Source organism: Salvia miltiorrhiza, chromosome 1 (genome assembly GCF_028751815.1).
Source record: "Salvia miltiorrhiza cultivar Shanhuang (shh) chromosome 1, IMPLAD_Smil_shh, whole genome shotgun sequence".
Taxonomy (NCBI): Eukaryota; Viridiplantae; Streptophyta; class Magnoliopsida; order Lamiales; family Lamiaceae; genus Salvia; species Salvia miltiorrhiza.
The window spans coordinates 74,864,953-74,887,039 of record NC_080387.1 but is presented as its reverse complement, the minus strand read 5'-3'; the positions used below and the strand labels follow the sequence as shown (position 1 = coordinate 74,887,039).

At 38.2% G+C, this 22,087-nt stretch overlaps 5 protein-coding genes across 6 annotated transcripts; 3 read left to right on the top strand and 2 right to left on the bottom strand.

Annotated features, from left to right (window-relative positions):
* The first annotated feature begins 1,448 nt into the window (after positions 1-1,448).
* On the top strand, positions 1,449-5,984 carry LOC131006189 (alkaline/neutral invertase E, chloroplastic-like). Of its 2 annotated transcripts, none has more exons than XM_057933368.1 (7): positions 1,449-1,776; positions 2,704-3,463; positions 3,648-3,813; positions 3,910-4,121; positions 4,554-5,047; positions 5,158-5,206; positions 5,421-5,984. In XM_057933368.1, the coding sequence occupies exons 2-7, from the start codon at positions 2,792-2,794 to the stop codon at positions 5,748-5,750; spliced, it is 1,923 nt and encodes a 640-aa protein (XP_057789351.1). In that variant the 5' UTR covers positions 1,449-1,776; positions 2,704-2,791; the 3' UTR covers positions 5,751-5,984. The 2 variants fall into 2 exon arrangements, with proteins under 2 accessions (XP_057789351.1, XP_057789352.1); XM_057933369.1 differs by having other exon boundaries at positions 1,475-1,776; positions 2,594-3,463.
* Positions 5,985-6,156: 172 nt separating this feature from the next.
* On the bottom strand, positions 6,157-7,086 carry LOC131013239 (probable E3 ubiquitin-protein ligase ARI11). Its single transcript, XM_057941315.1, has one exon. The coding sequence runs from the start codon at positions 7,084-7,086 to the stop codon at positions 6,157-6,159; it is 930 nt and encodes a 309-aa protein (XP_057797298.1).
* A 4,436-nt stretch (positions 7,087-11,522) lies between these two features.
* Positions 11,523-13,149, bottom strand: LOC131006190 (probable E3 ubiquitin-protein ligase ARI5). The gene has a single exon (XM_057933370.1). It carries the CDS (start codon positions 13,070-13,072, stop codon positions 11,558-11,560), a length of 1,515 nt encoding a protein of 504 aa, XP_057789353.1. The 5' UTR covers positions 13,073-13,149; the 3' UTR covers positions 11,523-11,557.
* Positions 13,150-14,655: 1,506 nt separating this feature from the next.
* On the top strand, positions 14,656-16,051 carry LOC131013228 (probable E3 ubiquitin-protein ligase ARI5). The gene has a single exon (XM_057941309.1). The coding sequence runs from the start codon at positions 14,656-14,658 to the stop codon at positions 15,961-15,963; it is 1,308 nt and encodes a 435-aa protein (XP_057797292.1). The 3' UTR covers positions 15,964-16,051.
* Positions 16,052-20,375: 4,324 nt separating this feature from the next.
* Positions 20,376-21,605, top strand: LOC131013219 (probable disease resistance protein RXW24L). The gene has a single exon (XM_057941297.1). It carries the CDS (start codon positions 20,376-20,378, stop codon positions 21,603-21,605), a length of 1,230 nt encoding a protein of 409 aa, XP_057797280.1.
* Positions 21,606-22,087: the final 482 nt, after the last annotated feature.

Genomic DNA, 22,087 nt, shown 5'->3' with positions numbered 1-22,087 from the left:
TGTTTTTGTCTTACAACTTTGATGATCGTTTCTGTATATATTTCCCGTTTTGCATGTAACAATGGCAAGAAAGAAACATGGAGTATTTATTTTGAGTTTTTGTATATTATTCATCTCCCAAATAGAAAACTAAGACAAATGACCATAAGAACTAATTCTTCTTTGTTTATGGGTTTTTTTTTTTTTTTTGAATTGTGCCTAAATACACGAACATTCATCTAATTCTAGTATTGCACGTGGATTAAAAACTATGCATTTAAAAACACGATCTTCGAATGTTTTGATTTTTAACACTGTTATAAATTTTCGACAACTTAATATCGTCATGAACAACTGAAATGATGTAGATGACGTAGACATCCACCTACATTGTTTATCATATCGGTTGTTTAAGCCACGTAGACATTTTAGGTGTCCATTTTAGCTTTAATTTGGAGTCAATTGACAATAGTGTGAAAAATAAGAATAATTGAAAGTTGAGTGTTTGAATGCATGAATTTAGTTACCGCACAAAACCAAAATTTAATAAAAGTTTGTGTATTTAAACGCAGTTAATTATTTTTTTTATTATTAATTGGACGAATTACTATTTAACGATGGATTTATTAAAAATATAAAGTTTAAATTAATTATTATTTAAAGATAAATTAATGATGATTTTTTTTAAATTGTACTCGTCGATAATTCGTTATTAACACCTCATTTTTAATTATGACTAGCTCCATCTTTGTCGTTAATGTCTGTCTTTAATTTCGAGTTTTTTTTTATCGCGATAATTTTACGTAATGGTTAAATATAAATTATACCATTGTAAAGTCATAGAAAATTTTGAAATATAAAATAATACAGGAGGAAAAGATTATAAAATAATACTATATCTACCTGGATTGTCTATTGTGTCACAAGTAATCATGTGGATATATCATGCTAGTCATTTTCATTAAAATTAGAGGCTACCAAATTTTGGACGTGTCTTTTTTCCAGCCGACCCAATAACGATTTTTGTATGGACATGATATTCACACTCCTATATATATTAGATTTTACGAATATGGTTGACAAATTTTATGGATAAAATATAACCTTAAATTAAAGGCTAAATAATTAAATCTACCTTCAACTATCATAATATGTACATATTGGAATTGAATTTTCGTAATAATTAGTTAAATATTAATTAACTAATTAATCGATCTTTTCTGTAGTTTGAGTATTCAAAATCAAATCGATAGTTGAGATAGATTTGTAAAAATAATGATATTTTAGGATATGATCTAACTATTTTTAATTATTTAATCTAAATTAAATGATTAAAATGACTTATTAACACAGTCACAAAATAATAATCCATTTATGTGTTCTCCAAAAAAAAAACTCTAATTAGTTGTTGATAGCAGAAAAGAAATACATAAATAATAGCCTAATTTTTTTTACTAAAAAAAAAGCCTAATTTCTACATAAAACAAATCAAGAAATCATTTCCAATTTTCCATAAGTAGAATTCTTTCATAAATCTTTTTTTGAAGAACACAACGTAAACTAAAAGAGGAACACTCTCATTCCTGAACAGCTTCTTCCCAATCAATCCATTTCAGCTGAGAGAGAGAGAGAGAAATTTTTCCAATTATAAATATTTGTTCAACTGAAACTCGTTCAAGCAACGCAGTCATTTTGGTTCGAGAAAAGCTCCCACACATTAGATTTTGTTATAATTTCTCTTCGCAGCTGAAAGCACCCATTTCTTAACGCCTCACGAGATTCTTACTGTTATTGCCGGTAAAAATCGGTTCTTGCTTCTCTCTTGTTGTTTTCTTTTTCTTATACCTTTTTATTGATTGTTTGCTTGATTTGCTAGTTCTGTGCTAATTAATTGATTTGTGTATCGGAATCTAGAGTAGAAGCTGATTAATTGATTTGCGCATCGGGTTGTAGAGCAGAAGGAAAAGGGTTTGTAGAATATTTTGGGGGAAATGAATAAGCTGATTTTACAGCACTGGGGAGTTTCGTATTTGTTTAATTTTTTATTTCCTAATGTTTGGTCAGTTTGTGAAATAAACCTTAGACTATCTTATATTTAACTGAAACAAAATTATTTGCTGAGATTTCACCAAATTCTGATTTTGCAATTGATGTCGTTTTTACTTTTCGATTTTCAAGCATGGGGTAATTGCGCCTAAATACACGAACTTTCACCAAATTCTGATTTTGCACATGAACTAAAAGTTCTGCTTTAATTCACGGACTTTCAATTGCTCTGACTTTTCACACGCTTGTCGATTTCTGGTGAATCAATGCCACCGTGGCTAGTCGAAGTGACGTAGACATCTAACTACATTGTTTAGTACATTGGTCGTTTAAGTCATGTAGCATTTCAAACGTATACATCAGCATTAATTTGGGAGTGATTGGCAACCTTGTGAAAATTCAAGACAGTTGAAAGTTCGTTTATTTGGAGGCAAAACTTAGTTCATGCGCAAAACCAAAATTTGGTGAAAATTTGTGATGTTTAGGTGTAATTACCCATTTAAGTATTGAATGCAGCTTCTGCTTGTCCATTTTGTTCCCACTCAGATTTTGTTGCTTATTTGTATAGGGCCGGAAAGCCTTCGAGCATACAGTTATTTTCTCTTGTCTTCTCCACAATATTGCTGATTGTGCATAACTGCATATGGATCCTGATCATACTGTTTTCTTCTTCATTAGGCGTCATTTCTTGAGGTGGATTTCGTGTTTTACTTTTGCAAAAGGAGTATTGAGTTTATGAACTGTTCCTCAAGCTTGCATTGTGTCAATGGCTACCGCTCAAACAGTATTACAAGTTTGTGGTGGAAATGTACGTTGCCTTTTTAGTTCAAAGCCCCATCTCAGCAGATCTTGGTCAGGGTCTTGTTCGAGGTCTTTTGTAAAATATAAAAGAAGAAAGGCTGCAGCTTGTTCCAAAGTTATCAACCACTTGTATAGATCATACAACGATGGTGCTTGCCAGTTTCCTCATTCAGCTCATGCCAACGTTACCCCCAACCGCTTAGGGCTCAGCAGATGCAACTGTGAACGAGCTGAGAGTTTGAGAGGATTAAATGCGGATACTGCAAAGGAGTACAATGCAATTAATGGTAATAGGCCTTCAGTAGAATTCGACAAAATCAAAGAGTCCATCTTAGAAAATGGAGCTCTTTCGTCCAACGGTGGCATTCATAGCAATGGAACTATACGGGATACGTTGCATGAGAGTATCACGGATTCTATTGAGGATGAAGCGTGGGATCTACTGAGGGAATCCATTGTGTACTATTGCAATAGCCCTGTTGGTACAATCGCTGCAAAGGACCCCTCTGAATCCACCAATATTCTTAACTATGACCATGTTTTTATCCGTGATTTCATACCTTCTGGCCTTGCTTTCCTGCTGAAGGGGGAGTATGATATTGTTCGTAATTTTCTTCTCCACACTCTTCAGCTGCAGGTGAATTCATTCTTGTCATTAAACTGTATGTTTAACCCGTCAATTTTATAAGTATCGTTGTTTGAACACTTTAGTTTCTACCTACATGTCTTCTGATGTTCTCTAGTCCTGATCGATATCTTTGTTGCCCGTTACCTTAGTTGAAGACGAATCTTTGATCGTCCCAAAATTATTATATTTGCAGAGCTGGGAGAAAACCATGGACTGCCACAGCCCTGGTCAAGGGTTGATGCCGGCTAGTTTTAAGGTGCGTACAGTGCCTCTGGAGGGAGATGACACTGCAACGGAAGAGATACTGGATCCTGACTTTGGGGAAGCAGCAATCGGGCGTGTTGCACCAGTTGACTCAGGTACGTGCTGAGACATCCCCTCTAGGTTTGATTTCAGAATATGAGCTTTCTGCATCATGAATTACCTACATGAGTGTCGTTATTTTGTGCTATTAGGACTCTGGTGGATTATCTTGTTACGAGCATATGGAAAATGCTCAGGGGATAAATCTGTTCAGGAGAGGATAGATGTCCAGACTGGAATCAAGATGATCCTTAGGCTATGTCTTGCCGATGGCTTTGATATGTTTCCTACGTTATTGGTGACCGATGGTTCTTGCATGATTGATCGCCGCATGGGCATACATGGACACCCCTTGGAGATTCAGGCAAGTAATTCTTTCAAGTACTTTTTGTTAATGGGATATATATAATATTTATGGGGTGATTGCGAACTTTCACCAAATTCTTGTTATGCCGATGTAATAAACGATGTAGTTGAATGTCTATGCAAATTTAGATAGTCATGATGATTTGCCACTTCAACTAGCCATGATGATTTGCCACTTCAACTAGCCATGATGGCATTACTTAGCCTGAAATTGACAACTGTGTGAAAATTCAAAACAATTGAAAGTTCATGTATTTGGAGGGTTGAATTTTAGTTCATTTGCAAAACCAGAATTAGGTGAAAGTTCGTATATTTAGGTGCAATTACCCCTATATTTATCCAAGCACTCTCTGCATACTATCTGTAGGAAAAGCATCTAAATTTACATCTGAAGTTTTGGCCTAATATCCAAATGGTAGTGTGATTGTAGGCCTTATTCTTCTCTGCATTGCTGTGTGCACGCGAAATGCTTGCTCCGGAGGATGGATCAGCTGACCTTATCCGAGCATTAAACAATCGTCTTATTGCATTGTCGTTTCATATCAGAGAATATTATTGGATCGATATGAAAAAACTCAATGAGATATACCGATACAAGACTGAGGAATACTCATATGATGCCGTCAACAAATTCAATATCTACCCTGATCAAATTCCTCCTTGGCTAGTAGAATGGATGCCTCATACAGGTGGTTATCTAATCGGAAATTTGCAGCCCGCCCACATGGACTTTCGGTTCTTCTCTCTGGGAAACTTGTGGTCTATCGTTAGCAATCTTGCAACGCTGGAACAGTCACACGACATATTGGATCTTATCGAAGCTAAATGGTCGGATTTGGTAGCCGACATGCCGTTCAAGATATGCTATCCTGCTCTTGAAGACAAGGAGTGGCAGATCATAACTGGCTGCGACCCCAAGAACACGTACGTTGTTTTTGCTCGATAACCATCAGTCTGACAATTTTCAAGCAACGTCCGAATTTCAACCACGTTCAGGCTCCTCGTCACTATGTTTTCGTTTATGCTTTTTGCAGGGCTTGGTCCTATCACAATGGTGGTTCCTGGCCAACTCTTCTTTGGCAGGTGAAATGCCCTTCTTTATATCTCAATTGAATTATCTCTTTAATTTCTGAATCTTTTTAAAGATATTTGTTTATAATGTAGTTCAACATATTTGTATTTACTTTCTGTGATAGCTTAGACTTATAAAAGTAATTAATATGATGGATTGAATAGTTTAGAGCTTGTTTGATCGTCTAATCCTTCAATCAATCTTAAGGTTTCACTTCCTTTGCAGCTAACTGTTGCTTGCATCAAAATGGGTAGGCCCGAAATCGCTGAAAGAGCCATCAAGATTGCGGAGAAACGCATTTCAAAAGACAAGTGGCCGGAGTATTATGACACGAAGAAAGGAAGGTTTATAGGGAAGCAAGCGCGGCTATTCCAGACGTGGTCTATTGCAGGATATCTTGTCTCGAAACTTCTACTCTCCAACCCTAACGCGGCCAAAATGTTGACTACCGAAGAGGACTCCGAGCTCGTTAATGCCTTCTCGTGTGCCATCAGCAGCTCGAGTCCGAGGAGAAAACGCGGCCCGAAGAGTTCCCAGAAGACTTATATAATTTGAGAATATTAGGTTAGCACTTCTATCTGTTGCTGCAGCTTGATTCTGCAGATGCTTATATTTTTATTCTTTCAAAGCAAGAGTGATTATTTAGTTGCATAGTATTTCTAGCTTTGATAATTGAACATATATATGTAGTGCTGAAAAACACAAGTGATGTTTTCAGAGTGAGTACATAAATTATGTAAAGATTTTCCTGTTAAAAGTAAAATATAAAATTATAATTTCACTATCTCATGTATGTTTCTACATATTTTGTGTTGCTCTTCTAAAAATACTACTCCATTCGTGCACGAAAAATTTGCCGCAATTTCTTTTTGAGTCCGAGCTTGTCCCTCGTGCGGCCGTCATTGTCGACGGCTTCTTCCTCGTCTCTGTAATATTTGTTGCAGGCGCGGCCATGGCTGCTTCAATTGTGCAGGCAAAACCAGCAGAATTGGTGGTTGCAGGCGCCGCATTTCACGCGGTTGCAGCCTTGAGTTTTCTCAATTTTCTTGTCGCATTTAGGGCACGATTTGGTGCAAATTAGGGTTAGAATCCAAGTGTCGATTTGATCTGCAGCCTCGGAGCTGTTTTTCTTCGTCCACTTCACCACCTCGTCGCAGCCGGCGCGGTGGTGCTGCTCCTCCGCACACCGCCAGCAGAATTTATAGCCACAGTCGTACGTCGTCTCGTAGGTTTCCTCGTCTCCGTCGCCGCCACCTTCAATCTCCACTGCGAATTCGCTTCTCGGCCGAGGGCACCACTTCCGATTCCGGCTGGATTCGACGTACGATCGGCGTAAAGACTCATCAAATCTGCATTTATGATCTTCGGCCGCCGCCTCCTCCACGGTGTCAAGGCCGGCCACGGTGGTGGCGCATTGCTGCTCTGGGTAGCGCGGCATCCGGCATCCGGAGCCGCAGCTACCGGACAACGCGCCGCTAAACCCGACGGTTTTTGTGCAAATTACGCAGTAGCTTCCCTCGGGCGTCCCCGGCTTTTCATCGGCCGGTATGCCAACGGCGGCGCGTGATCTCTCATCATCGGCGAACCATTCCTCGAAAACTTCTTTGCTATCGTATCGTTGGAGATGCTTCATTGTTTCTTCTTTGAGGATTGTGTAATGCTTCTTCTCCACCTCCTCCTCCTCGTCGCCGTCGGTATTTTCGGCAACATCCAACAACGTATCATCGCCGTCGCTGTTGCCGTTGGAATACTCATCAACGTCCTCGGACGAATTTCCGCCGTCGCCAATGCCGTCGTCAAATTCGGCAAGGTCGTCCCACGAATTATCGCTGCCGCCGTCGACGTCGACGACCTCCCACTTATCGTCGCCGGAGCCTTGTTGAGAATCCATGGAGTTGGTGTAGATCAAAGGTTATGTGAGTTTCGGTATTCTTTACATTAGTATGTATTTATTTTCACAAATCCGTATTTTTTGTTTTTGAGATATAGAGAGTGAGAGAGAGTTCTTGTTAGGAAAGGAAACGTTGGGAGTTGATCTTATGAGCTAATTAAGAATAGCAATTACGAAAAAGATAATTAATTAATAATAATATGCTAAATTATTCAAAATTATCAAAATTGTCATGTTTATCTGAAAAATATTCTATACTATCAGTAATATATAAAATCCATACTTTCGAATTTTTATCATGATCTAAACCTTCATTCTTAATTTTTCACTAACTGAATCGTTGTTTTCTGCTTCTATATCTCTTTTTTTAACTTATAAAATAATTGATAAAAGTAAATTGCTGAAGTATCTATATGAAATAAAATGCCAAATTTTCAGGATGCTAAATTTTGTGTTGTGATCATGAGGTTTGCTTTTAAGAACAAACCACAGGAAAGTTAGAAATAAGAATTAGGAGTCAAATAAGATATCAACGAATTTTACATAAGTTGAATTTTATTTGTGAAATTTCTTATTTCAATTGAGTTTTCAAGGTTTTACTTAATGAGTTGGTCTTGGGTGAGGTTAACCTCATACCATGAGGCGGGTCGGGTCGGGTATATGGGCTGGGCATGAGCAGGCGCTGAAAGTGGATAAATGTAATAACATAATATAGGAATGTTGAAATTAAATGATGGTGTAGTGGGTAAGGCTTCCCATTTTCAACCCTTGGATACTAGGTTCGAACCTCCTCTTTCCCAGCTTTTTTTTATTTTATTTTTATTTTCTTTATATATTTTGCGTTTTTCTCTCTATTTTTTTTTCGATTCATTTCTTTTTCTTTTTTTATGTTTTTATTTCAGTATTTGTTTTTTTTCCTTTTTTCTATTTTTTTTACAATGTTTATTTATTTTATTTTCTTTGTATTTTTTATTATTAATTTATTTCAAAGTAATGTTTTTGAAGCATTACTTTTCATCATATCAATAATTACTTTACCATACGACAATGATTACATGAATAATTATTTGATTATTTTTTTGTATATTATTTATTTCTATGTTATTCAAAGTAACTATTGACATGAAAAAATGTAATGTATTTGAAAAATTATTTTTCATCATATCAACAGTTATTTTTTCTTACGACAATGATTACTTGACCAAGTATATAAAAGTACAGTTCTAATGAGTAAGAATAACATTACTTTTATGCATATCAATGATTACTTTTTCTTATAATAATAATTATAATTATTTGATCAAATAACTAAAAGAACAAATTATAATGAATAAAAGTAGCAATTAATTAATGTGAACAAATGTAATAGTTTAAAAACATTACATTTCATTGTTACAATAATTACTTTTTATTATGACAATAATTACTTGACCTAATAGTTAAAGAATAAAAGTTATAGCGAGTAAAAATATCATTACTTCTCTTCATATTAATTATTACTTTTACTTACAAAAATAATTACTTGAGAAAATAACTAAAAGTACAAGTTATTATAAATAAAAATAAACATTATTGTGAAGAAATGTAATATTTGTAAAACATTACATTTCATCATATCAATTGTTACCTTTTCTCATGACAATTTTTACTTGATTAAATAACTAAAAATATAAGTTCAAATGAGTAAATATAAGCACTACTTTTACTTATATCAATAATAATTTTTTCTTAGTATAATAATTACTTAACCAAATAATTAAAAGTATAAGTTTTAATAAATAAAAGTAACAATTACTCACGAGAACTTATACTTTTAGTTATTTTCTCAAATAACAATAGTCGTCAGAAAAAGTAATTATTGTTATGAAGAAATGTAATATTGTAAAAGTATTACATTTTTCACAAAAATATATAAAAAAATACAAAAGAAAAATAATAAATAAAAAACAAACGAAAAATAAAGAAAATACTGTAAGAAAAAAACACCAAAATATATTAAAAATGCAAAAGAAAAAATGCGTATATATATATAACGCAAAAGAAAAACAATAAAAGAACGCAAAAGAAAACTAAAAAGAATAAAAAAAGAAAATGTATAAAAAAAATATAAAAAACAGGAAAAGAAAAAAAAAGGTAAAAACAATTTAAAAAAAAAAAAGAAACATAATAACCAAAATAAAACCCAAACAACATAAAAAAGAAAAGGAAAAAAAGAAAAATGGGGATAATGAGCTTTGAACCGCAAACCTTAGGGTTGAGGAAAATCATGCGCCTGTTACCAGTACACCAAACGTCAATTTTATGTTTGTTCGTTAACGTGTTCTATATATATAAATGCGAACGGGTCGGGTCAACCGGGTCAAACCCGTCTCATACCATGAGGTTGACCTCATGCAAGTTTTTGTGAAAATCTTGTATATCACATGTCCGAGAAGCCCGTTATTAAAATTTCAAGTGTTGCAATTTTTTTGGCCCATTGATTATTTATTTATTTAAATTTCTTCTCATTCAATATTAACATTAGCATTTCTCTTGTTAAAATTAATATGCATTGAAATAAGATTGATAAGATTGGGGGACAGTTAAATAATCTATCCAATTTTAGGTGATAAATAATCACTTATTTGGATGATTAAATGTAGGACAGAATTATTAGCTATAGTCATGAGCCCAATCATATAAATCAAACATTTGATTGAGATTACTTTTTTTTTTGTCAATCATGCTTATCGCTCAAATTAAATACCTAGCTAGAGTATTGTGGAAAAAAATAAATATTAGGAATTTTTTTTATAAAGCTTGCGTAGATACGTACTATGTCAACACACGAGAATCCAACCTTTAATTAGTTATTAATTACTAATTGTAATTGAATATTCGTTTAAGATCCTCTATTGCCAATACGAGTTGTTATTTGAATATTTAATGTAATTTATATTGATATAATTGTTATTTGATTAATTCAAGTGATATATATCTATATTTAATTTATATTTATATTTAATTTATATTTATATTTATATTTATATTTATATATCTATGTATCTTGTATCATTTAAAAAAAATTCGAACTATGCTCGAAACATGAAACATAAAACGGCACACAAGGGAAACTCAAATAACAGCTAAATTAACATCATATCATTAATTCCATTCTAACAGAGGAGTTATAGAAGGCGAATGTAGAAAATTAAAATTGAACTTTTTTTTTTTTTTATGGATAGTGGTGCTTTTTTTTTTCGCCTGAAAATTACTAATTTTAAGGTGATCTTTTTAAAAAATAAAATAAAATAAGCTGACTTAAAGGTAGCAACAAGTGACCCCTTAATGTGTGACCATTTTTCATTATTTAATGTGGGATCCTATATAAATATGAGAGACGGAGAGAGTATAACTTAAGAAGCATCAGTGCGAATATGATATGAGAACATTAATATTTCAAAAATCGCAATACGAATATGTTAAAAATACGTTTTAAGTTTTATAACTTTTATAATTTTTTTATAAATAATATATATATCCATAAAAATGTGGGATCCTGTATAAATATGAGAGACAGAGAGAGTATAACTTAAGAAGCATCAATGCGAATACGATATGAGAACATTAATATTTCAAAAATCGCAATACGAATACGTTAAAAATACGTTTTAAGTTTTATAGCTTTTATAATTTTTGTTCAAGAAAGAACCATAAATATAAAAAGAACGGAGCATTAATTTTATCAGCGAATACATTAGATTTGATGGTTCTCACGTTCTCACAAATAATGTAGTTCTCACTAGAACCACGCCCTATATATATATATATAGAGTCAAGTTAAACAGAGAATTATTATATATTTCAATGTAGTTCTCACTAGAACCACACCCTATATCTAGTGAGAACGTGAAGAATTATTATATATTTCATTTTGAACAAGTCTATACATTTTACGAACAGATCAACATAATTAACGAACAAACGTATTTAGTAAAAAAAGAGAAAAACTCGCCACCAGCAGGATTCGAACCCGGGGCAAATTATTGTTCATGCGGTACATTGATTTGTTCGAAAAAATTGTAGATCTGTTCGTTTTTATTTCAAGAATTCTCTATTCTCTAAATATTTAGCATTCTCTGTTTAACTTTTCTCTCTATATATCTCTATATATATATATATATATATATATATATATATATATATATATATATATATCATAGAAACTCATTCATAACCTTTCTCTCTATATATCTATATATATATATATATATATATCATAGAAACTCATTCATAACCGAATAGAGCAAATAACTACTTAATTCTTAAAACTTACAAGTCCACAAATTCAAATAAAACATACAAATATTAATGAATAAAGCATGATTCCGATTCAATACACTCTAACAAACTAGTAATGAAATCTTCATCATCCTCATCCTCATCCTCCTCCCCATCTAATATACATCTAATATACTTGGATGAATAGGGCTTAAGCAACCTCAACTTCCGCAAGACCATTCTCCAAAGCCCTAACCAAATTCTCAAAAAACTTCTTAGTAACCCTAGTTAGATTTAGGAGCTTCATCTTGAACTTGTCAAACTCCCTCCACGACCCGGCGTCGGGGCCCATGAACCCCGCCGCCTCCTTCTCGGCGCAGTGGTGGAGCCCCTCCAGCGACTCCTCCGCCTTCCCCTGCAGACACTCGAAAATCCCCTTCTTCTCCGCCTCCACGTAGTAGCCGTACACGTAGCTCCACTTTAGCACGCTCCGGCACTCCACGATCTGCTCCCACGCCTCCGGCACGAACTCCAGCGCCGTCTCCGGCACCCCCTGCGCCTTCGCCAGCTCCGGCAGGTGCTCGCGCCTCGCCTTGGCCGCGTCCGCCCGCGCAATCTCCTTCGACTTGTCATTCGAGGCCCACCTTTCGTAGTAGAAGGTGTACCTATCGAGCTCTGACCTCACCTCGTGTAAGCTGGCTTCAATGGCGGTTTCTTTCTCTCTGAAGTATTGGTTGCAGACGTGGCTGTGGCTTTTCCACTTCTGCATACATGTCCAGCAGAATTCTTGGCCGCATTTGCAAGTCATGTGATTGCATCCTTGATTTTTCTCGATGGGTTTGAGGCATCCGGGGCAGGTTTTGGTGTTGGCGATGATCCACCCAGCGTTGTTCTCATCCGACACGTTCTTCTCCGCCCACCTCGCCACCGTCGCGCAGGCGACGGGCCGGTGATCCTCCCCGCACCGCCAGCAGAACTTGAAGCCGCAGTCGCACGTCACGTCGTAGCTTGTCTCCTCTCCTCCTCCTCCTCCGAAAACGTCGAATTCCGTCGCTAAATCGCAACCGGGCCCGGGGCACCACTTTCGGGTCCGGCTGGATTCGACGTAGGATCGTAACAAACACCGACGATAAAGTTTCCTCGCCCCGGCATCCTCATTCGCCATGGCCTCGACGATATCGAGGCCGGCCACGGCCGCACACTTCGGCTCGGGGCAGCGAAGGGCCAGGCAAGTGGCGCCATCGCTGACAGCGGCGGATACGTAGCCGGCCCAGCACCCCGAGCAGAAGGGGTGGCCGCACGGGGCCGACACCGTGCGGCCGAGGGCGACGGTTTCCATGCAGATCTTGCAGTAGTGCTTTTTTGCACGCGGATTCCGTCGCTTTTTTTTGTTTGTGGATATGCCGACGGATTTGCGTACCTTGTCCTCGTCGGCAAACCATTCTTCGAGAACGGATTCGACGCGCCACTTTTTGCGGATGAGGAGCATGCAGGCGACGCCGCGCGTGACGGCGAGGAGGTTGGAGACTTCTGAGATGTCGCTTTCTTGGAGGTGTGTGAGTTTTTCTTCGTTGAGGATTGTGTAGGGTTTTTTAGTGATGGTGCAATTAGGCTCCTCCTCCGCGATGTCGACGTCGTCGTCGTCGTAGCCGCCGCCCGAGTATTCGGCGGCGCCCTCTGACATATCGTCGGAGCTGTTGTAGTAGGCGTCTTCTTCAGAATCCATGACGATGGTTGATGTGAATTGAGGTGTGGCTGGGATCAATGTAATTAGGGCAGATAAAGAGAGATATGGAGAGAGAGAGAGAGAGTTTGTGTTAATTAGGGCAGATCATCAATCTAATTAATAGAAACAAACTTCGAATCCGGTTAAGATTTAATCTAGGATGTGGTTTGGAGTTGGTCTCTTGTATAACCTAATTAGAGTATCACTTGGTTGGGATTTGACTATTTCATAATTAGGGTATTACTTGTCAACTAATTAGGCGGTTGCGTTAATTATTAAATTACCTAATTAACCTTTAAGATGATTTATGCATTAATTAGCATTATTAATCACAGCCGTAAGATTTGCCAAATCTAAGGGCTTACGGTTAATTCTCAATTCTCAAAATACTAATTACCATTCTCTATGGATCCTCCCTATCTATATACATAATTTTAGAATGTGATCGTGAACTTTGACCCAATCCGCTTAGATCTTGATTCGAAAAATCAAATTCTAAATTTTGATGGGCTCTAGAAAATGAATGTTTTGATATTTGGATTGACATCTAATTTTTGCTTAGGGGCGACGAATTCCAACATCCCTTCTAACGATAATTATTGAAAATTGATAGGGGAAAATTAAATAGATGAGTTTCTCTATGTATATCATACTATAATTTATTGTGTCCTATAGTGTTTCACTCTTATTTATATAAGTAAATTCTAATTACTATTTATTACTAAAAAATAAAATTATATCCTAACTTTAAAGTAATTAATTCAAATAAATATAAAAATAATTATAAACCCTAATTAGATGAGTGAATTCTAGTTAATTATCTCATAATTATATATATTAAAACAAAATAAATTAAAATTATAACAAAATAAGAATGAGACATAGTAAAAAAAATATTAAATAATTATGAGAGCGAAACTCATGCTAAATAATCATTAAATTCGCCTACCTTCTTGTAAAATTCACTGCCTCTCTCAACTTCACAAAAGATTTTTTTGTTTTGTTTTGTTTTTTTTTTTTCGAGGAAATTTCACAGAAGTTACTTCCTCATCTCATTCAAACACAATATTGTAAAAATAGTGTAGTAAAATAAAATAAAAATATCACATTAATCCACGCAGGACCATGAATCAAGGAGAGAATCACTAATCGTATTATTTAATAATAATAATAATATTTTAATTCATTCTAATATTATACAAAGAATTTTAATATATGGACATTTCAATTAAATATATCATCACACCTATATTATATCCTGTATCAAACGAGCCATAAGTACAAATAAAAAAGTATTTAAGGCTATTGGGTTAAATATTAATGTAAATTACTTAGGACTTCGGTCTTGATCTTCACATATAAATAATGAAGTCTCATATCTCAAGATTAATCAAGCTTCGGTTTTGAGTAATAAATGATTCCATTATATTATAATAAATCAATGAAAAAATGTGGAAAAGAGGACCCAGTCTCCCTAATATATCCCCAAAAGATATACTCCCACACCGTTCAAGATTCAAGCTTCATTTTGTGCCCTAATTAACACCAACTCTCTCACACCACAATTCACATCAACCATCGCCATGAATTCTGACGAAGACGCCTTCTACATCAGCTCCGACGATATATCAGAGGGCGCCGTCGAATACTCCGGCGGCGGCTATGACGATGACGATGACGATGTCGCCGAGGAGGAGCCTTACACCATCACTAAGAAACCCTACACAATCCTCAACGAAGAAACACTCAAACACCTCCAAGAAAACGACATCTCACAAGTTTCCAATCTCCTCGCCGTCACGCGCGGCGTCGCCTGCGCGCTCCTCCTCCGCAAGAAGTGGCACGTCGAATCCGTTCTCGACGAATGGTTTGCCGACGAGGACAAAGTCCGCAAATCCGTCGGCATATCCGCAAACAAAGAAAAGCGACGGAATGAGGATGAGGAGGAGGAGGAGAAGCAATGTCTTCGTCGGTGTTTATTCCGATCCTACGTCGAATCCAGCCGGACCCGGCGGTGGTGCCCCGGGCCCGGTTGCGAATTAGCGGCGGAATTCGACGTTTTCGTCGTCGGAGGAGGAGGAGAGGAAACAAGCTACGACGTGACGTGCGACTGCGGCTTCAAGTTCTGCTGGCGGTGCGGGGAGGAGCATCACCGCCCCGTCGCCTGCGCGACGGTGGCGAGGTGGGCGGAGAAGAACGCGTCGGAGGAGGAAACCGCTTCGTGGATCGCCGCCAACACCAAAACCTGCCCCGGATGCAAGCGAAAAATCGAGAAGATTCAAGGATGTGCGAATCACATGACTTGCAAATGCGGTGAAGAATTCTGCTGGAATTGTATGCAGAAGTGGAAGAACGGCTACAGCCACGTCTGCAACGAATACTTCAGAGAGAAAGAAACCGCCATTGAAGCCAGCTTTCACGAGGCGAGGTTAGAGCTCCGGAGGTACGCCTTCTACTACGATAGGTGGGCTTCGAATCACAAGTCGAGGGAGATTGCGCGGGTCAAGGCGAGGGGCGAGCACCTGGTGGCGCTGGCGGCGGCGCAGGGGGTGCCGGAGACGGCGCTGGAGTTCGTGCCGGAGGCGTGGGAGCAGATCGTGGAGTGCCGGCGCGTGCTCAAGTGGAGCTACGTGTACGGCTACTACCTGAAGGCGGAGAAGAAGAAGGGGATTTTCGAGTGTCTGCAGGGGCAGGCGGAGGAGTCGCTGGAGCGGCTCCACCGCTGCGCCGAGAAGGAGGCGGCGGGGTTCGTGGGCCCCGACGCCGGGTCGTGGAGGGAGTTTGACGAGTTCAAGATGAAGCTCGTAAATCTAACTATGGTTACTAAGAAGTTTTTTGAGAATTTGGTTAGGGCTTTGGAGAATGATCTTTCGGAAGTTGGGGTTGCTTAAACCCTAGCTGGCTTCATTGAATCTAGTATATTATATTCCTTATGTCTCTCGTATTTATATTTAGAACACGAGTTTTAGTAAAAGGTGATTGTCGTACTTATATCTAGAACACGAGTTTTAGTAAAAAGTGATTATCATTGCGTGTATTATACTTTCTCCATCCTTCATATTTATATGTAGAACATGAGTTTTAATAAAAACTAGTTTAGAGAGAAAATTGTTAAGTGTATTGATGGTGAAAAAATGGTCTCATATTAAGACCATTGATAGTGGGAAATGGTCACACATAATTGGGAGATGAATTCACCTTATAATTAGTAATTTTCAAAAGAAAAAAAAATAAAACATTTTTCTAAAAGAGGTGACGCGAATTTTAAGAAAAAACTAATTATATATTTGATGGGTGGAGAATGGGTCAAATAAATTAGAAAAAATTGTGATAGTTGGTGGGGTTATTTTCAAAAGTGGTGGGTCAATTATAGTGACAATGTGTATAAATATATGAGAAATCTAATGGTAATAGATATTCCGTGGACGAATGAAAATGGAAAAATAGGAAGACGTTAAAACCAATGTCACTCACACACTATGCCTAGAGCAAGAGAAAGCTTTGCTGCTTGAGGTGAAGTAAACCGGATGGAATCCGGTAGATGATTGTTGCACCTGGGAAGGCGTGGAATGTGACGCCGCAGGCCACGTCTGCAGTCTGCAGCCTGCACGCCTCGACGATGAATCCATCGTTTTTCGGTCTCAAGCACTTGGAGAAGCTCAACTTGGCCATCAATTTCTTGGATGAATATGAGATTCCAAGAGAGTTTCATAAGCTCACACACTTGACTTCCTTCACTCTCACCAACTCTCAAACATCTTGATTTATCCCTTAATCCATTTCTCAGTGGCAACATACCTCAATTTCCTCAAAACAACTCTTTGAGCACCAGAGTTCTTGCAGATACAAACTTCTCAGGCTCTTCACCACATTCTATTGGCAATCTGCAAAGATTGTCCGTGTTAGACCTCTCTCGTTGCAAATTCAGTGGCGCGATTCCTTCCACGCTCAGCAATTTGACACAGCTTGCTCATGTGGACTTGTCACATAACTTGTTCACTACCACAATTTCTTCCCACAACTTTGAACTTCTTTCTAGAGTTGTCCATCTTGATTTAAGCTTAAGGGAGAGATACTTGGAGAAAATTGAGGATGTTTTCGAGAAGAGTAGGAAGAAGAGTTGTGAGAAATCAAGTCACAAAAATAGTAGTGGCGATGAAGCTATCTAGCTTGGGAGCATAGGAAAAAAGACAAGAATATGTGTGTGTTTTTGAGTTTTTCCTTGATTCTATGTTGTAAACTTGTAAGGCTTTTGTTTACTTGATTCTTGAGTTGAAATAAAGTCATGATATAAGATTTTCTTATCCAGTATATGTGTGTCTTATTTGGTCCAACTCCTTGAAGGCCCAAACCCACACACCAACGCCCATCTTGGCAGGCCCATTCCTTAAGACTCTTTGCCCTAATTGCTTTGTGTGGGAAAGTGAGCGAAGAAGTGGCAGCGTGAGTTCAAATTGGGACAGGCGCCGTTGAGTGTGAGAGACAAGACGATTGTTCTTGCTGTTCTTCTGTGATCGAGCGAACCTTCTCTCCCTTCGCCTTCCTCACGTGGATCGAACAAGAAGCTTCGTGTCTTGCTTGTTCTCTCTCGTTTCGTGTGGATCAAACAAGAAGCTTCGTGTCTTGCTTGTTCTCTCTCGTTTCGTGTGGATCAAACAAGAAGCTTCGTGTCTTGCTTGTTCTCTCTTGTTTCGTGTCTTCTCGCTACAGCTACTGTGTGGAGCCGTCGGAGAGGGTCAAGGGTGTTGTTCTCTCGCTTGTTCTCTCTTGTTTCGTGTCTTCTCGCTACAGCTACTGTGTGGAGCCGCCGGAGAGGGTCAAGGGTGTTGTTCTCTCAAGGGTGTTGTTCTCTCTCGTTTCGTGTCTTCTCGCTGCAGCTACTGTGTGGAGCCGCCGGAGAGGGTCAAGGGTGTCGTGGGTGTGTGGAGCTGCCGAAGATTATTATGGTGCATGTTGTTGTGCGCTCTGAGAAGGAGACGAGACTGAGCCGAAGCTTTGGCCCCTGCTACTCGTGTTTCTACCGCCGGAATTGGAATCCCGCCGCCGCGCAGCTGCTCTCGGGAAGCCGCTGCTGCTGTCACGCTTTTGCAGCGGCTGCTCGCTCTCCTTCCAAAGCTTGAAGAGCTCGTTGGCTTCGTTGCTGACGAATACTTGGACGACGAGTATGCATAAAATTTACTAGTTTCAAAGAATTAGCAGGCAGTCCATTATTATTATTATTATTATTATTATTATTATAGAAACACCATAATAAAATATTAAGTGAAGGGCAGAATGACTTTCAGTTGTGTGGCTCTTCTCATTCCAAATTTCCAATCATCTACAAAAATATCTTGAAATGAGACACCACAATCACACGCAAAGGAAACAAGAAAATTGCACGTGGACCAATATTGAAATTCCCCATTTCATCACCATCTACAAAAATCAATTAACTACCAAATTATGTGATTTCCACCAAAATCTGCAAATGCCAATGGCTGCAAGATTGATTGAAGTGATTTCTTGCAATTGAAAATCAAGACAAGAAGCTAAGAGAGGAGAAGAGAAGTTCTGCTTTCATCTACTCTTCTTGTTGCTCACTCCAAAACCGACCTTAATTCTTCATAGTATGTCCATTTTCATTATTTTCAAGAATCTAATACTAATTGAGCAGCTATGATTTAATTTATTCTAATTTTTGCAGGCATTCATCTTCATTCCTCCCACCGCCACCGCCACCGCCACCTCCACAACCAGAGAGGAATGACGGCATATGGTGCAGTGAATTCTCTGAGGAATACAATTGATTACATTCTCCATTCTTCTCATTTTAGCCTCGTTGATCCCTCTCCACGTATCTTACAACTCGCCTATGGGGAGTTGAATCCATTGCAGGATATTCTGAAAAAACTGGACAGCACAAGGACAAGCAAGAGCAGGAAGAAGGTGAATGCTTTGGATGGAAGAATCAAAGAGTTGATATGGGAATTCGAGGACTTAATGGAATCCCTTCTCTACCAACAGATTGTTTCACAAGTAGAAGATGAAGGAATGAAAGAGAGAGTATGGGAATTCCACGGCTTATTGGAATCCCTTCCCTCACAACCACAGATTGGGGGTGAGAGAATGAGATTCTCCATTGATCAACATCATGTTCCTGCCACGGAATCCCTTCTCTCACATCCACAGCCACAGCCACAGTTTATATTTCAAAGCCCTCCTCCACACCACAAAACCACAACATCAAGAAGAAGAAAACTGGTTGTGCACAAACACAAAGGAAGAAAATTTAACACACCAAGAATCATGAATGAATCTGAGGCTTCACATTCCAGAAGCCTAGAAGATGATGTTGGGGGTAAGAGATTCACCATTGATCTGCACTGCCTAGAAGATGATGTTTTTTTTTTTTTGATGAAATTACATTATAAATAATACAAATCACACACACACCCCACCTAGTGGTTATTGTGGCCGAGAGTACTCGAACCTGTGACCTCTTGGACAACAGGCAACCACCCTAACCACTAGGCCATCCCAAGGGGACTAAAGAAGATGATGTTTGTTCCTTGATGAAGAGGCTCAAGGATATGGAGGAGGAATACATTTATGAAGTAGGCAATATGCCTGAAGACGATGAAGACCAATCTATTGTTTCCTCAAGAAGTGGGACCAAGTCAAAGATGATTGGATTATCGGATCAATTCCAAAAACTCAAAAGGAATCTTTTGCAAAGTTATGACATGAAAAATTACACCGCACTTGTTGGAACTGCAGGCGTTGGGAAGACTGCTCTTGCTGAGGCAATTTTTGAAGATCCAGATATCGTGAGCCTTTTTGAGCATCGCGCCTGGGTCACGGTAGGCAGAAAATCCCAATTCGATGACGTGTCACGAGGAATCACACAAGGAGATGACGAATTAGGTGCCTACTTGGAAGAAAGATTGAAGGGAAAGAAATGCCTCATTGTGCTCGATGATGTGTGGGAGACACAGATATTGGATTGCTTGACAAGTTCCTTACAAAACATATTTGATAGATCAATTCAGATCTTGGTTACTACTCGAAACCGAAGCATAACATTCTCAATGATTTATCCTACTTCTACAATAGTGGTGCGGTTTTTGAACGAAGAAGAAAGTAAGGAGCTACTATGCGAGAAGGTGTTTGGTGAAAAGGATTGCCCTTTTCAACTTGACAAAGCCGCTATCAAAATATTGCCAAGAATTGTGAAGGTCTTCCTCTCATGATAGTCACGGTGGCTGATATCCTATCAAAAACTCGTAATACAAACCCAAAATACTGGGAAGATGTAGCAGAGATGCGGAATTCAGTCTTCACGGATGCATATAATGAGATATCAAAGGTACTTTTCCCAAGTTACGACTACTTACCTCAATATCTTAAAATGCCTTTTCTGTATATAGGAGTCTTCCCTCTAGATTATGACATCCCCATCTCCAAGATCATTAATATGTTGGCTAATGAGGGCTGGTTTCACAACACAAACACAAAGCAATCTTTGGAGGATTTTGTCTGGAAATGTGTGCACGAGCTTTGTACGAATAGGAATCTTGCTTTGTACGAAAGGAGTGCCATTTACAGGGTTTGGTGGAGGATTAATAATCGCAAGTATAAAACTTGTCGCCTTCATTCTTCTTGGCGGTATGTGTGTAGACGAGAGGCTCGGAAGAATAAGTTTTATCATGTCTTAAAGAAGCTTGTTGATGGCTCAGTAGATATTGTGAAAGGTCAGCGTTGCTTGTGTCTCGAAAATAACATTTTATTTGGCATCAAAGACTTCTGCAACTCTGTGAGATTGAATTGTCCATCCTCTACACGTTCTCTTCTTTACTTTGATCCATACCACCAATATCCAATCTCAATAGGTGACGATTTCAAGTTGCTTGGGAAACTAGATGCTCTTAATCTACGTTTGTACACTTTCCCAACAGAAATTCTTACACTAGTCCTACTAAAGTACCTTGCTCTAACTTGCAATGGAAACATCCCTACAACCATATCCAAACTTTTCAACCTTCGAGTCTTGATTATCCATCCACATAACAACATTACAAGTTGTATAGCTCCATCTTATGTACCAATACAAATATGGGATATGCAAGATTTAGAGCATATTGAGATATTGGGGAAGAGCCTTGTAGCTCCATGTCATTCCGCTTCTTTGAAAAACCTCTTAACATTTGTAGGTGTGAATACCAGCATTTATACTATCTTGGAACTCTCCAAAAAAGTTCCTTGTATAAGGAAATTAGGAGTTCGGATCGAGATGGCGCCCTATGATGACCATAGTGACCTTTTAAGTTGCTTTGGTTGTATTTCAACACTTGGAAGTTTGGAGACACTACAATGTAGCATCATAAATCATGTGGTCAAGTACGATTATGTTTTTCCTAGTCCATTTATGTTGCCATCCGGATTGAAAAAGTTACATTTGAGTGGCATGGGTTGTTCTTGGGAATACATGGATGTGATTGGCTCTTTGCCATTTCTTGAAGTGCTCAAATTGCGAGCCTACGCCTTCCGGTGATAGTGAGAGTTTGAAGCCTGCGTGGAGAGTTTATACGCGTGGAGCGCGTAATGTGGTTAATTATTAGTTTTGAGTTATTCAGTCTTTCGTTATATTTCATTTAAAGTTAGTTTGGGCTTAAGTGCTTGGGCTGTGTTCCAGCACGGGCTTTTAGTTTAATTAAAGTCAGTTTGGGCTTAAGTGCATGGGCTGTGTTCCAGCATGGGCTTTTAGGGTTTTCTTATTTAAGTTAGATTAGTATTTTCTGGACGGTATTTAGAGATTAAGAGAATTAGGGACAACACCTCGCTGTAGTGGCCTCGTGAGAGGAGTTCTTCATATTATTCAAGAGTATTTCTATTTCAATCATCTTACCTCTATCAATTTGGTGCGGTGAGCGTGGAATTGAAAGATGGTGGTGTCAACCCGCAGCGCAGAATCTCGTCTGGATCAGATAGAGAAGGTGGTTGAAGAGTTGAGTGGCGCGCTTCACATATTGGAAG